The sequence below is a fragment of the Aspergillus affinis genome (genome assembly GCF_023601865.1).
Source record: "Aspergillus affinis strain CMG 70 chromosome Unknown NODE_43_length_248942_cov_90_146332, whole genome shotgun sequence".
NCBI lineage: Eukaryota > Fungi > Ascomycota > Eurotiomycetes > Eurotiales > Aspergillaceae > Aspergillus > Aspergillus affinis.
In genome coordinates this window covers 23,866-38,765 of record NW_026515824.1, presented here as the reverse complement: position 1 = coordinate 38,765, position 14,900 = coordinate 23,866, and the positions used below count along the sequence as shown (strand labels likewise).

Genomic DNA, 14,900 nt, shown 5'->3' with positions numbered 1-14,900 from the left:
TTAAGCTTGGAACAATGCAATGAGATGAGGGAAGGTTGATGATGGTTCGTAGACGGTCATGTCGATTCTAATACAAAAACAGCAACACATGGCGGTGTTATATGACTGTGTAGCTGGGAAGGTGGACCTCTTGCCGGACGCGGGGTGATGATCTTTTGGTCTTGGGTCCTCGGTTTGAGAGGGCGAGATTCCAACTTTAGGTGTTGGGTTGCCAGATGCAGACGTCTGGGTGTGCTGTCTATAGATCACGGAGGCGTTGTGATAGGATGAGCACTGATAGCTGATGTGTCCCAGCAGCCCCAGAAGAGTCCCGGGGTTTCGCATGTGGACGTGAGACGAGGGGGAGATGTCTGAAGAGCCGTCGTCGAGCTGGTGGCATCCCGGCAGCCGAACCATCCCGGGGTATGGCATTCACTAGACGGGGTCTTAGTTGGCATGGTAGATGTGAGTGAAGGAGCAGGTGCAGCAGCTGTAGTGCTTTCTTGATCCTTGCAACCGAGCCACCCGGGGGTTTTGCACGTCGATGTCGATGTTGACGCCGATGCTTCGGTGGTAGTGATAGTAGATGAAGTACCATCGGTGGCGCTAGTCTTGTCCTTGCATCCAAACCAACCAGGAGTCTTACAGGTTGATGTGGACGTCGAGCTAGTGGTCGTGGTGGTGCTCGGCGCTGTCGTAGTAGTACTTTCGTCCAGGCAGCCCCACCATCCAGGAGTTTTGCACGTCGAGGTGCTCGAAGTGGTTGAAGTGCTCGTCGCGGAGGTCGTTGAACTCGTCGTCGTCTCGGAGCCGTTACTACGAAAGTATTTCCACAGCTCGCAATCGTAGCACTCTTCCTCCGCCGCGCAGGGAGGAGCGTCATCATACACTTTGATGACATCGGAGATGACAGCTTTAATCCGATGCGTTCCGAGTCCAACGCGCCAGCCTTTGTCTCCTACGGTATCGTAGACGCACATCTGGCCCGTGTGGCACGCGGACTCCATAGCGTAGCCGCCCCACGTACAGACGGAGCTCACTCCATTGCACGTTCCCATGTATATTGGGTCTGCGGTATGTCCAAAATGATAGGCTCCGGTAAACCGCCGCGATTGAGGGAGTCGCGGATCATGGCCCGGAGGGCTTGGAAGACCCAGACGAGCTGCCGGTAGGGCTTCGGGGACGGCTTCAAAAGTGACAACAGGTAATCCGTATGTCAGTCCGAGAAGACTGGTCATCGCACCGCCCAGCGAGTGACCAGTGAGCCAAACTTTGGCCTCAGGATAGAGCTCGGTAACGTTGGCGTACAGGTCCAGCGCAGCGCGGTAGTAGCGATTTTCGTCATGCATAGCTTCAACGATGCAGGTCAAGTTGGCCGTAAATGCAGACTTCTGGCAGTCACAGACTTGACGCCACAGGTACGATCCACCCTGTCCGCAACAGCAACTGAAGAACAGATTGTCGTTTACTTTGTCATTCGTGGTCGTGCCTGCGCCATCAAAGAGAGCTGGCGATGTCCCTTTCAAGGAGATGACAATAGTGCCGTTTGACTCATCCGCATAGATATGGCCCCTAAGGCCGTCGTTGCCCCAACCGAAGCTTGAAGAATAATTGAACCTGCCATTAACGTCCTGCCAGTCCTCACTGCCGGGTTCCTCAATATAATCGTTTGCAGTCATCTGGGCGAAGGTGAGAACGTTCTTTTTCTTGGAGACATCGGGGCCGGCTAGTGTATCCATGACCCATGCCGACGGGGATAAGACGCTTGCCGATCCGCTAGATCGCGCGGCCATCAAATGTTCCTCGATTATCCTTGGTCGACGATCGGCAAGGCGCTGGATTGTAATCGGCTGGGACGTAGCAAGTAACGGGGACTTGATATCAACGGGCTCTTTCTCGAGCCCATCTTCCGAAACGGACCAAAGGTGAGTATCCGGCTTGACGTCTAGCCGCATGTGAAGATCGGGCTGTTCATACGTGCCGCGGTGGAAGAGGTGACGAAGAGTCTAGATTTCATGGATGTTAGAAGATCGGGATCAATGGAGGACAACAAGGTCAAGCCAGACGTACAAACTCATGTGTTTCAGACGGAGGAGGCTGCTTCCCTACTAGCGGAATCTGGGGACCAAGGAAGGGGGACGAGTCTCGGGACCCGAAGTATACAGGCCGCGAGGCGGTGGCGAGGCTTGAAAGGAGAGTAACACATAAAAGAAGACTTAAGGGGCCTATTCCTGGTAGAAGACGCTTTTTGTTCCGCTTGTGAGAGCGTTCCATAATGATATAAAGACGATCAGGGATGTTGGGGATGACAAGTGAGAGGTCGGAGGAGAGAAGGGAGGGAGGGAGAGAGTCTGGCCCAGGGCGGGTTATCAGTTGGGGACGAGTGACTTATCGGGCGGTGACACAATGCGGAGGGCTGGACACGTGATCTTCGGGACGCGTGACGGGCGATCAGTCATCAGTCATCACGGGAACCGGTCGATGCTACGCCCAGGTACAACTTCGCTCCGGGGGTTTTGGATCGGCATGTTCGACCTTGACAAATAACATCAGCTGAAACTCTCTGTTCCCTGACATCCCCTTCCCTGTGCACCTCGGGGGCTTCAGAATACATTCCGATAGCCCCTATTGCCTCATTCGTTCCGGGATCTGCATCGGCCGATCACCTGAATCCCAACATCGGTGCCGCAAACCGGATAACTATCCGATCAGGCGCAAAGTTGCCCCGTCAAACCGATCATGTCTTCTGGCACCCCTGAAAATGGCTCCGACAAGCCTCGCTTGCACTCTGCCCGCTCGTTTCCCAGGATGGATAACGCAGACGTGAGCCCTCTAGCTCGCTCGAGAGCTAAAACAGTACAGTCAGTCGCGATAACGGAGTCGGTCGCTGCCGATGCGCTTCCTCTGTCGATGAATGAAGAAGACCAAGATTCTGGTCCGGACGTTTTTGAGAAAGCGACATCACCGGAGGCAGCAAAGGGTGAAGATGGCCAACACGAAGAGGAGGGATCGGTGCTGTCACGGAGTCTTCAGGGACAACCGGAAGAGTTGCCAATCGAGCTAGCCAGCTTAACTGACCGGTACTGGCCCCCGTCACATCTTAACTTCTTTGGTCCTCGCAAAGTTTATCGTAGCTAATACACTCCTCACTAGGTTCGTAAACTCACTGAGCGCCAAAGTCCATTCCTCCCCTCCCACCATAGACAGGATATCGAGCCTCTATCAGGATTTCTACGTCAAGGCAGAATCCCATATCGCCACACATATATCTGCGCTTGCTTCTCGAATAAATCGCGACCCCAGCCAAGCGGCACTCGGTACCCCGTCGAAAACCAAGAATAAGGACCTCGAAAATGTCACTCCCGGCCGACAGATGTTGACCGCCTCAGAAGTCACGGAGAAAAGACAAGCGCGAAAGCTTCTCGCTTCCAAGCGCCTTGCTCTCGAAGAAGCCGTGGAACGGCGAGCTTGTGAAACTATTTATGACAAACTATGGAGACACAAAAGCACTCTCGACGATGTCCGTGATGAGAAACTACGGTCGAAGACGGCGGCATTGCTCCTAGTTGGAATCAATCTCAAAGACTTGGGGGTGGATGTTGATATTACCAGTATCAGCCCGGAAAGGCAAAAGGAAGTGGATGAGGGCCTTTCTCTTGCCCGCGATTATCTCGCGAAGATGAATGAGGAGAAATATCCTCTGGGAAAGCTCCAGCATCTTGCAGCTGCCCACAAGGCCATTGTAGATGCGTTGACGAAATTGTTGCCTTCCTCCTCTTCTGCCGATGAGATCTTACCTACTTTGATCTACTCGCTTATCACCTGTCCGCCAGAGGGCATTAACATCATAAGCAATCTCTATTTCATCCAAAGATTCAGGTCGTCGGGCAAAATCGATGGCGAAACGGCATATTGCTTGACGAATCTCGAGGCGGCAATTAGCTTCCTAGAGAATGTGGATCTTTCCGAACTTCGCTCAGATCTACCGGAGGGGCAGGCGAAAGCTGCCCTTGAAGCGATTGATCCTCTACCCATCAGCCATGAGACGCCCGTCTCCTCTGTCCCAGCTGAGGCGTCTGGAGATTTCTCGAAACCCACCGGCAAGGAGGGTTCCTCCAACACTTTGCCCCGACGCCATAACCCTGCTTCAACCCAGCAACGTCTGAACAACATATTCCAACCTCCTTCAAAAGTGCTTGGAGCCGCAAACGATGCTGTGCGCAATACTGCGGACCAAGGCTTGAAGAACATCGGTGCATCACTTGACAGTAGCTTCAATTTCCTCTTTGGTCGTCTGAAGGAATTGCAGTCTAGCCAGCCGGCCGGCAAAGATGGGGACAATCCTGTCCTGCCCAAAACCTTAGCTGAAGCTCGGCGTCTAGTCACGGCACCGATTTCTGGCGATCAGAACTCGGGCAAAGAGGACAGTCCGGCGCAGTCGACCGCTTCTAATGACCGACCTCCTCTAAGGCGCATCGGTTCAAAGGCCGAGGATGCATTCCTAGGACTAGTCACGGGTCAACGAACTCCTCGTGACCGAAGCGTGGATAGTGTCCGGACACAGGGCAGCGGCAGGAAGACCACTCCTGGCACCGGCTCTATCAAAGATGAGCCCTCATCTGGGGGCTTCTCACAGGGCTCGGCTGGCTCTCAGCCCCCTACGCCTTTAGAATCCATGCGTAACTTCGGAAATACTCTCAACCCCCTCAATCATATTCCAGGCATGATCCGAAACTTCGGGCGTCCGGTCCCCGACGGATCCGGAGGAATCACAACGCCTTCGGAGAAGGCTCGACCCACGCCCGGCTCACGCGAGGTTTCCTCGGGAAGTGCTGGACCCTCCACCGCGAAAATCGACCCTCCCATTCAGCGATTTCTCCAGACCCAAAACGTCGACGATCTGACGATCAAAGACGTTGCCGCCTTACTGGAAGATTACAAGAGAATCTCTGCATTGTTGTTGAAGCAGGACTCCAACTACAAATAAGCAGCGACCTCTTCTTCTCCCTCTCTACTGGATATATTTTTGCCCTCCATACTTTTTGTTTGTTTGTGTCGGTTTGTAACAGCGTTGCGAATCACGGCTCTCATAGATCTCTCATAACTCTGGCGTTTTATTTCACCTTCTGCGTCGAACATACCCAGGTCATGGGATTAGTTAGCATCGGTTTGGAGTTAATACACAAGTCATCACAGAATGTAATCAGGGAGATGGGCGACGACGCGTAGAGTAAATCGATTGCATTATAAAGACAAACAGTCTTCGTAGATAACTCATAAGATACTGCACGCAAACTCGTAGTCATCACACATAAACGTTCTAAACTAGGCATGATTTTAATCCCATGAAAGACAGACAACACTTGAGATAATAGATATAGACATGAAGTACTCCGTAGGTAAGTCAAAAAAAGCAGCGACGCCTCGCAGATCACCAGGATCGAGAGGCATTGCAGCAAGAGCAAGCTGAAAAGAAGTGTTGCAAGACATAACTGTTCACGGAGTACGACCACGCAGCACCTCAACCCCGCCTGTTCTCATTTCGTCTAACTTCTTAGAAAGATCGGTAGACTGTTCTTCGACATTTTCATGCCTTCTTCTGATCTCAGCCTCGTAGGTGGCGGCCGTTTTGCGCCGCGTGCGACGTAGATCCTTCATCTGGTTAAGCATCTTGCTGAATTCCTCGATTAATTGATCACCGCAGTCTTCCCATTCTTCCATGTTCAGATTAGAAAAGTAATCACGACGTTCTGCGTCGGGGATCTCCATCAAGTATGAGATTTTGTCTTCAGACGGGGCCTGCGTTTGCGGGGCGGTGGGTGGCGGAGTAGTTGATGGGATGCGCTCAAAGGGTTCGGCTTGAAGTTCGGAAAAAGACTTCTGGCGTAGGACCTCTGGTGGGTAGTCAAGATCGAGGTGTCTTTTCTTTGGCTGGACTGGTTCCGGGCTTATTCTTCGGACAACCGAATTGCGTCTCGCAAAGGGATCATTGATCGGATCTTCGTCATCGAGAGCATCGAGATTCGTCATATCAAACCGATTAAACGACTGCACACTACCGGGCCTTCCATAATCCAGGTCAAACAGACCTTCGTCGTCTCCGGGCGGCTCTGGGCTGACTATTGACACGCCTGTCTTCCTGGTCGGCTGCGGTCGGGGACCAGACGCGCGCCGAGTGGGGGTCAATTCCAGCTTGTCGAGAAGGGATGGCTTCGGCGGGCTAAACCTCGTCCTTGGGGTCGTGCTCGTGTTATGGGGGAGTGTGATCTTTCTAGGTGCGGTGATAGGTAACGCTTGGTTCGGAGCTCTGGTCTCAGAGGTGGAATGGCCGTAAAAGGTACTCTTCATAGGCTCTTCCTGCACCGGGCTGGTGCTCTTTGGATAAGGCTTTCGGCTTGCACTCCAGAAACTCTGCAGACGCTTGCTCAGTGGTGCTTCGACGCCACGGCGTTTTTGGGAGTGGTTGGACTTCGTCTCATCGGAATCTTCATCGTCACCCACCACCGAGGTTAACTGGCTTTCATTGTCGATTTCGTCTGAGTCAAAGCCCGCCGATTTCATGGCTCTGTCCCCCAGACTTTCATACCATTTGGGGTCGTAAGGGCGACGAGTCTGGCGGAATTGATGCAGAGATTTTGTATTCACGTTCCCATCTGTACTGTAGTGCTGGTGTTGCATGGCGACTGGGAATTGGTATGGGACATCATCGCCACCCATAACACTAGTCGCAGCGACGGTAGAGTCATCGATGCCTTCAACATCGGTGTCGAACATGTCCCTTTGCACCGCAGTTTCGACCGGGGCAAATGATGTTCCTTGATACTCCGGCTGCCTATTGGCTTGTGGCGGTAACGACGGGCCCAAATTTGTTGCTGGGACATCTACTCTGGCTTGGTCGGCCAGATTCTGCCGTAATTGGTGATTGGGAGCAGCATCATTCACGGGATTCCGAGGCTGGGTCGCTTCCTTGGAGTGTACATAGTCGCCGACTCCCATTGTGGATTAAATAAAGCGGTGAGGGCGGGGAGAGGAAATGAACAGAAAATCAAATCATACAAGAAAGAACACCTGGAGAAGATTTCTGGCGCGCGATACTCTATAAGTGAAGACGCTTGGCCTCCTGGGATGGTCTAAGGGGCGGGGCCATTCATGGTGGTTGCAGAGGCGATAAATGATAATCTTGGTCGGAGTTACCCAACTTATCGACACGCGCGGGAACTTTCAAGACACGCGAGGCTGCCACGAGGTCACGTGCGACAACCCGCCAGCCGATGGTAATTCTTGAGTATATATCTTAGATGGTCATGCAAAATGGTAGAATAGTCATCTCCATTGATGCTCTTTCGTAATAGTATGCAACAACATTAAGTATATATGTACATGAAGAATGCTCTCATCGATCATGAACCGAAAAAATCATCGTCATCGTCATCATCATTGATATGAAAATCCTCGAGTGTAGAAGCCATCCCCTTGCCACGCCTTCTAGCTTTCTCAAAGAACACTTGCGACTTTTTCATCTCATTTCCCCTCTTGTCCGCCGCTAGTTTCTGTTCTCGCCTGATCTGGATCGAGTCATTTTGGTCGTCTACCAGCGTCGTTCTGTCAACATCGTACTCATCGTTCTCCTCCGGATAAGGCAAGGAAGACACGAACAAATCGCCGATCCACAGCGAAACCATGCCCCTGAGTTCAAGTAGGTCAGAGGAGTCAGAGTATGGAGGAGACGTCAGTTTTTCGTCCATTCTAGCCGCAATCCTCTGAGCCTCCCCGAGTTCGTTCTTCTTGACTTCTGCAAGGAGGGCCCGGGTTTTATTGCGGGAGCCGCCCTGGCCATCCAGATCAGACGTTGCATCTTCCTGTTCCGAGATCTCTGACGAGTTCTCTTGATTCTCCAGGATCTTTTGGAAAGCCATCTGATTTTCCTCTTGAGTGACATAAATCCACAGTCCGAACATGGCCGCATAAAAGTGCAAGGAGCTTATATCATCCGGCGCTACCTTTCGAAAGGGATGTTGAACAATTAGTGTTTCGTAATACTGTTTAGCATCTTCGAATCCTTTCCGGGTGAAAAGAAGTTTAGACGGCTCTGTCGCTTGAGCGGCTTCATTGTCTCCCTGACATGCATTGTCGGATATCTGACGGCCGCGCCGGAGCAATATCTCGGCCCCGATGCCCCATCTTTCATCGACTCGCACATCAAGAGGAGTCCCGTTATACTCCTCGCGAAGAAGCAGTCCCCATGCCCTGCCAGCACGGATATAGTCCCTTTGGAGAAGGCAGCGGTGCAGGACAGAGGAGAGGACGCCAAAATGCTGGAGTCGGAGATTACCCTGATGAGCAGCAGACTGCGGGGGATAGATAGGAGACGATAAGGACGACAGCTCTTTCAGAATCTCTCCCTTGGTCTGTCGAGGCAATTTCTCATCTTTGGCCGGGCCGTGAGGAAAATTCCCGCCAGGTATTTCCCGGTCAAAAGGGAGTCCGGCAATGCGGTACTGATGCGCTTCATCCGGCGACAATGTCAGGGAGAGGCCAGAGGGCGCTGTCTCCGATGCAGCATCCGTTGTTTCGCCCTCGGTGTCGATATCGGCATCGCCCAAATCATTCAGCCCTTTTTTACGTTTCTTCGGTTCATACTGAGCCGTGCGCAGACTAACGGGTTGTCGCCATGTCTGCAGTGGAAGAGAAAAGGCCGACACCGAAGGAGCGAACGCCATGAAGTCCTCTAGCGTCAAGACGCTGGTGGTCTCCTTATCCCTCGAGGGGTGGTAGGCTAACGACCATGGAGACTGGCCGTTGGGGTAGTTGCATACGCCAGGGTTTGGTAGGGTGAATGCGACTAGGTGACGAATGGGATTGATTTTCTGTCCTTCTTGTTTATAGAATCTTGTTTTCTTTAAATAGTCGATTGACGTCAAAATCAATCGAGAGCTATAGTGGGGAAGCCAATGTGACGTGTAGAGAGGGAGGGAAAAATGAAAGCAAAGAATGGAAAAATGAAAAGCAAAGGGAAGATCACCCGCCAAGACCGATAGATCAGATCCGAGAGGAGTTAAGGCTCTCACCTACATAGCCTCAGGCCCCACCCGGCCGGTTCCGACGGAAAACAGACGCGAGTTCTACTCAGAAACCAGTGACGGGATTGACGGGATTAACGGGATTCTTGCAGGTCCTAGTGCCAGTCCCGGGACCGACTCTGGAGTATCCAATGCCTGGAAATAATTGGAAAGAATAATATACTATTATGACTTCGTACTCGAAAGTCACGGGGCGGCAGGGTGCAGACTTGCCTAAACGGGTCAAAGCTAGTCCCGAACGGCGCCTAAAGGTCAGCAAAGAGCAAACCTGCCAAACCGTCCAAACCGCCCAAATAATATGGCCAAAAGACCCCGTTATCGTCCACCTCCCGTCGTCATCATCGCACCGCTTTCCTTTCTCTCCTACAACCCCTTCATCCCTCCAACTTCCTCCAACTTCCGTCCTCATCCCCGTGGATCAAGTCGTCAATATCCGCCCGCTCCCTACTATTGACTGGCCTCCCGACCTGGTTGTCGTGGGGTTCTCTCCTGAAGCCGGTCGAACCCTTTCTTTTAAACTTCCGACTCCTCGTCACGGTCACTGACATCGTTGGCACCTGCCGCTCCGACTCCCACAATTCAGTCCCTTCTCGATATTGAGCAACTCGATTCCTGCGTATTCCGAAATTCTTTGCCTCCTATCTAGCGAATTTTTTCCCGCGATATCAAGCGACTCAACTGCGTCCATCCTACTTTGATAATTGATCTCTTGGGAAAGTCGATCACCCGGGACTGTTCGCTCTCCGACGCGGGCATCCAGGTCTCTTGGGATATTCAACCCCATCATACAGGGCGCTGAGCTTTACCTGAACCGTCCAATGGTAAGTACTTCCCCAGTAATATTTCATTCGCTTCTCTACTAGGCGTCTGGGGGAAAGCAACTGGTAACCGGCTTCAAGAAGCGCTGCCGCGGAAGTTCATTAACGAAGTCTGCCTCTCGTGTCGCTTTCGCTTCTGGGTCCTCCCTCATCTCTATTCATGCCCTTTACATTATCTTACTTTTCTCATTCCTGTCGTTTCTCCTTGATTCTGCATGTTTCTTCCTTCCGTTAGCTGCCTTTCGCAAGTAAATCCTGTCATCGCTCGTCTTACTAATGCGACATTTTGTCTTTAGTCATCTAGTTGTCGATGGCAATAGGCGGTTTCTAAATACCCATCCCCACGTCCCGATCTTGCACTCTTGTTACTATGGGACAGTCTTCTTCGACGCAAAGAAACCACCGTCACGATAATCACCTAGAACACATCTTATCTCGTCAGGCAGCCCGTGGTCGGGTTAATAGTAATGCGGACATGAACAACGGGCACGGCATTGAGCAGACTGGGGACTATGAGCCCCAGTCCGGACCCGAATTATACGACAATGGTATCCAGACCTCCCCTTCCGGTCAGCAAAGCCGGTCTGCGGAGTCCTGGCACCCGATGAATTCCGAAGAACACCATGGAGCCTCGAGACACATGGCAAGCATCCAGGAGGAGAATGGGTCACAATATGAATCGAGTCAGCGAGAATACCGGTCGGCAATCTTCGCTCGCATGGCTGCCAGAAGACAGTCCACTATGTCGCGGTTAGGGTCAAGGATCTTGCCAAATTCGGTTATCCGTGGGCTTCTCAGCAGCGAAGAAGAAACGCCTGCCGAGGGCCACGCTCATCGCCATGGAGTCGTTTCGCGAACCCTTCCACGCTCCGAAGTTTCTCACAGTAGCAGTCGCTTCAGCCCCTTTAGCTCGTTTGGCTCAAGAGGTATCACCCGACGACGTTCGATTCGGGGACCTTATTTCATTCCGCGCAGCGACCCGGGCCTGATTCCGGACACCACTCATTCTTCTACCTTCTTCGATCCCACCGCCGACCATACGCCGGAAAATACGAGAGGATCTTGGCGTCGAAGTGCTCGATTGCATCGTATGCGACACTCCTTGTCAAGCCCTATCACGCACATGTTCGGTCAATCGTCCTCGAATATGGCCGATCCTATCACGGGCAATGGGCAACAACATCCTATGGGCTCAATATCCAACGAGCCACCACACACGTTCCTTCCGCATCCAGGACCCATGGACTCTCGTATGGACTTCGACGAGCCCCACGAACTGGACTCCGTTGAGCCTGCTGTAGGAAGCACTCGTCCAACGTCCCCGATGTCGTCGCAGTCTACACAGGGATCAACAGGCTTACGGCAACTCCCAGGTCTATTGCGAGCCAGATCATCTAGGGCTATGCGACGGGAGGAGCAGACACCCCTATCACGCGTCCTTCAGCTAGCCGCTGCTGCCATCGCCGCCCAGCTTTCCGGCACTACCGGTCCAGTAATGCCTAATATCCAAGCGCTTGGAAATGACGGTTTGGACGGCTCCCTGGAAAACTTCATCCAAAGTCTGCAGCACGCGACGTCAACACAGACAGCGCCAGATGATACACCAGGACCCTCTGCTGCGGAAACGGGAAATGGCCCACCGACACCTGTCAATTTCTTGCGAGTATTTAGATTTGCCAACTCGGAGAACGCTGGTTCACTTGGCATGTCGAACCGCTCTGCGGGTGAGTCCGATAACCTTGGCACAGGTGCGGATGGGATGGATTTAGAGAATCCCATGGACGGACCCGAGGGACGGACTGTCACCCTGGTCGTCGTGGGAGTTCGATCGGTACCATCGGGCAACGGTCCTAGAAGTGACCAACAGGCCAACGGGGGTCCCGGCTTAGATGCCTTACTCCGTTTGCCTTTCTTGTCTCCAGGAAGCCTCGGCCGTGGCCCGGAAAATAGCACTACTCTTTCACCACGCGCCGAAGGACGACCAAGATTTCCCGTAACCAATCGCAATTCAATGGGGAGTCCTAGTACCCTGAACACTAATGGTGACACCCCACAATTGCAGGGCCATCAAAGCCCGTCGCGACGACTTTCTGAGACTGGAGGCCGGGTGCCTCTGTCCTCTGTCCCTTCTGTGCCCTCGGAAAGCCCTCCTGGACCTCATCCTCCTCCGTCCACACCCGCCGAGCCAGGACTCTCGGCGGTTTCATCAGGGGCTTCAACCCCTAGCCGCAGGCCATCCGCTGCGTCGATGATGCCCCCAAGTGCTCTGCCGCAACCCGACGAGAACCGGACTATGCAGCCTGCGGTTGAAGTTGACGAGCATCCACTTTTTACCGCTTCGCACCAGCGACGTCGAAGTGATTCAGAGTATGCTCGGCATCGTGATCTGGGTTCCGGTGCGGTTCGGCGCAATGGCGTTGTCGAACCCGACCATGCGCCACCACCTGCCGGCAGAAGTTGGTTAATCTACGTCGTTGGCACCAATCTCTCCGAGAACCACCCTGCCTTTGCAACCCCAAGTCTGTTCACCGACGTGAGATTGACACCACTCCTCCTTGCTCTTGTACTGCTCTTACTAACTTTACTCGGCAGAACCCGACTTACGAGGATATGATTTTGCTTTCTTCTCTCCTGGGTCCTGTGAAACCACCCGTTGCCACCCAGGAAGAACTCAGCTCCGCTGGCGGTCTGTTCCGTCTCGTGGAATACGGCGGATCGCTCACTGCGGAGGGTCTGGATGATGCTGGCACCATTCATATCCCCGACGGGGACCGCTGTCTGATCTGTCTCAGCGACTACGAGGCAGCTGAGGAACTTCGCCAACTGAACAAATGCAAGCATGTCTTCCACCGAGATTGCATAGATCAGGTTCGTCCGATTAGCCCCGGTGGTGAACTCTACAAAGGCCGTACCAGCTAATTACTTTCCAACTAGTGGTTAACAACCGGTCGCAACTCTTGCCCCCTGTGTCGAGGCCAGGGCGTTGTCGATTCATCCAACTCGGATGCCGCGACGACTGCACCGAGCCCTGCTGCAGCATGAGCAAGTCCACCTTTCTCCCTGGGTTTTTCTGCCCTTCCAGGATTCCGAACTATCTCTTTTTAATAGCCCCGAACCATCTGAGGATTATTAGCATGAAGCGTCTATTTAGCAGTCTAACGAACTTGTTCCCTTCCACATTCTTCCCTTCTCATAATGGATATCCCGTGCATCTTCGATCTTTCTTTTGTCTCTTCCACAGGACGCCCCTGTTTTGGTTGTTGGGCTTCGGGCATCAATGGCATTCAAATTGTGCGGTGTACCCAGCTCGCTATGTTCCGGTGGCCATGAATGTCTTTACCATGATCCTACCTACACGGGGTTCTTGTACTTCATTTTTCTATGTGAAATACCTTATTGGATATTTAAATTTGTCTCTCTGCTCCTGCGCGTGGCCGTATAATCTAACGAGTCTTCTACATTCTCCAATTTTAGCATGTAGAGTATAGATCGTAGACACGCCCCGCCATCTCCGCCCCTCCATGCTGACTCATCCCACCCGCTGTCGACCCCTCCGGTATCGTCCCGCCGTGCTTGCTCCGGTGATTTTTGCGATTCATTTGACCTTCCCTTGGCTTTGAGTCCTCAACTCTCTAGGAACTAGAAACCTCGCGCAAGATCTGCGACCAATTTTTATCGGTCGATTGGTTCCAAACGATCCTCTCTGCGCGCCTCTCCGCCGTTTCCCTTGCGACGTCATACCCCTCTACGGATCCTATACCCCTCGATCTCTGAAGAGCAAGAGAATCAGCTACAATGGCAACTCCCGTCCGCATCACCGTCCTCATATCCGGCAACGGCTCTAATCTACAAGCCGTCATTGACAAGACCAGCACGGGTGAACTCCCGGCAACCATTGTCCGCGTCATCTCGAACCGCAAGGACGCCTACGGCCTCGAGCGCGCCCGCAAGGCTAACATACCCACGGAATACCACAATCTCGTCAAATACAAGAAACAATATCCCTCAACTCCCGAGGGCGTCCAGCGGGCGCGGGAAGCCTACGATGCGGAATTGGCACGATTAGTGCTCACCGACGGCCCAGAGCTGGTCTGCTGTCTTGGGTTCATGCACGTGCTTTCGCCGAAGTTCTTGGTGCCGCTGGAGGAGGCAAAACTCCGGATCATTAACCTTCATCCTGCCTTGCCGGGGGCTTTCAATGGGGCTGTAAGTTGCCTTCCACGTTTCCCTCCGTGTTTTTGACCGGGTGGGCGGGAATATATACCCGAATAATCAATAGCTCTCCCATGGATTCTCGGGCGTGAGGAAGGAAAGAATGGGACTTTTCTTGTCTCGATCAGACGATGACTTCTGATTGGACGTTTTGGTCTACCAAGAACACTCACTAACCACTTTCTCATTCATAGCATGCCATCGAGCGGGCTCACGCTGCTTGGCTGGAAGGCAAGATCGACAAGACCGGTGTGATGATCCACAACGTGATTTCAGAGGTCGACATGGGCAAGCCGATTCTGGTCCGGGAAATCCCCTTCGTTAAGGGGGAGGACGAAGACCTAGAAAAATTCGAAGAGAAGGTTCATCGTATCGAATGGGGGGTGGTGATTGAGGGCGTGCAGCTAACGATCAAGGAGATCAGAGGGTAAAATTATTAAGTCTACTATATATCACAAGGGGCTATGCCAACAAAAACCAAAACATTTGCATGAAAACTTAGGTGACGATTTCACGATCTCAAAAATACACAGGCAATTTACCTTAGGGGATTGTGAAAATTGAAACGGAGAGGTAGGTTCATTTCAAATTGAAGGATGTTTCTGTGTGACGGTGGGAACTAATCAGAGAGCAGGAAGTCATGATACGATGCAGAAAACAAAACAGTTTTCGATATAGAGAAAAGGGGGGAGTGAGGGGATAAGCTCACACGGCGCCAATTCGTAAATTGATTTCTCTTTTCCAATTCTACTCGCTCCACGATATCTTAATCAATAGTACCCTTCTGCGGAAGTATCTGCATACACCGGCT

General features: G+C 52.5%; 6 protein-coding genes across 6 annotated transcripts; 3 read left to right on the top strand and 3 right to left on the bottom strand.

The window, feature by feature from the left end:
- Positions 1–245: 245 nt before the first annotated feature.
- atg15 (triglyceride lipase ATG15) lies at positions 246–2,253 on the bottom strand (the record flags this gene model as incomplete). Its single annotated transcript, XM_053100280.1, has 2 exons — positions 246–1,985; positions 2,050–2,253. 2 exons carry the CDS (start codon positions 2,251–2,253, stop codon positions 246–248), a joined length of 1,944 nt encoding a protein of 647 aa, XP_052955992.1.
- Positions 2,254–2,718: 465 nt separating this feature from the next.
- On the top strand, positions 2,719–4,966 carry KD926_007426 (VPS9 domain-containing protein; the record flags this gene model as incomplete). The annotated part of the gene is made up of 2 exons (XM_053100279.1): positions 2,719–3,059; positions 3,133–4,966. The coding sequence occupies 2 exons, from the start codon at positions 2,719–2,721 to the stop codon at positions 4,964–4,966; spliced, it is 2,175 nt and encodes a 724-aa protein (XP_052955991.1).
- A 509-nt stretch (positions 4,967–5,475) lies between these two features.
- On the bottom strand, positions 5,476–6,975 carry KD926_007425 (uncharacterized protein; the record flags this gene model as incomplete). Its single annotated transcript, XM_053100278.1, has 1 exon — positions 5,476–6,975. The coding sequence occupies one exon, from the start codon at positions 6,973–6,975 to the stop codon at positions 5,476–5,478; it is 1,500 nt and encodes a 499-aa protein (XP_052955990.1).
- A 404-nt stretch (positions 6,976–7,379) lies between these two features.
- On the bottom strand, positions 7,380–8,699 carry KD926_007424 (uncharacterized protein; the record flags this gene model as incomplete). The annotated part of the gene is made up of 1 exon (XM_053100277.1): positions 7,380–8,699. One exon carries the CDS (start codon positions 8,697–8,699, stop codon positions 7,380–7,382), a length of 1,320 nt encoding a protein of 439 aa, XP_052955989.1.
- A 1,548-nt stretch (positions 8,700–10,247) lies between these two features.
- KD926_007423 (RING-H2 finger protein) lies at positions 10,248–12,919 on the top strand (the record flags this gene model as incomplete). Its single annotated transcript, XM_053100276.1, has 3 exons — positions 10,248–12,410; positions 12,470–12,745; positions 12,812–12,919. 3 exons carry the CDS (start codon positions 10,248–10,250, stop codon positions 12,917–12,919), a joined length of 2,547 nt encoding a protein of 848 aa, XP_052955988.1.
- A 753-nt stretch (positions 12,920–13,672) lies between these two features.
- KD926_007422 (phosphoribosylglycinamide formyltransferase) lies at positions 13,673–14,520 on the top strand (the record flags this gene model as incomplete). Its single annotated transcript, XM_053100275.1, has 2 exons — positions 13,673–14,083; positions 14,284–14,520. The coding sequence occupies 2 exons, from the start codon at positions 13,673–13,675 to the stop codon at positions 14,518–14,520; spliced, it is 648 nt and encodes a 215-aa protein (XP_052955987.1).
- Positions 14,521–14,900: the final 380 nt, after the last annotated feature.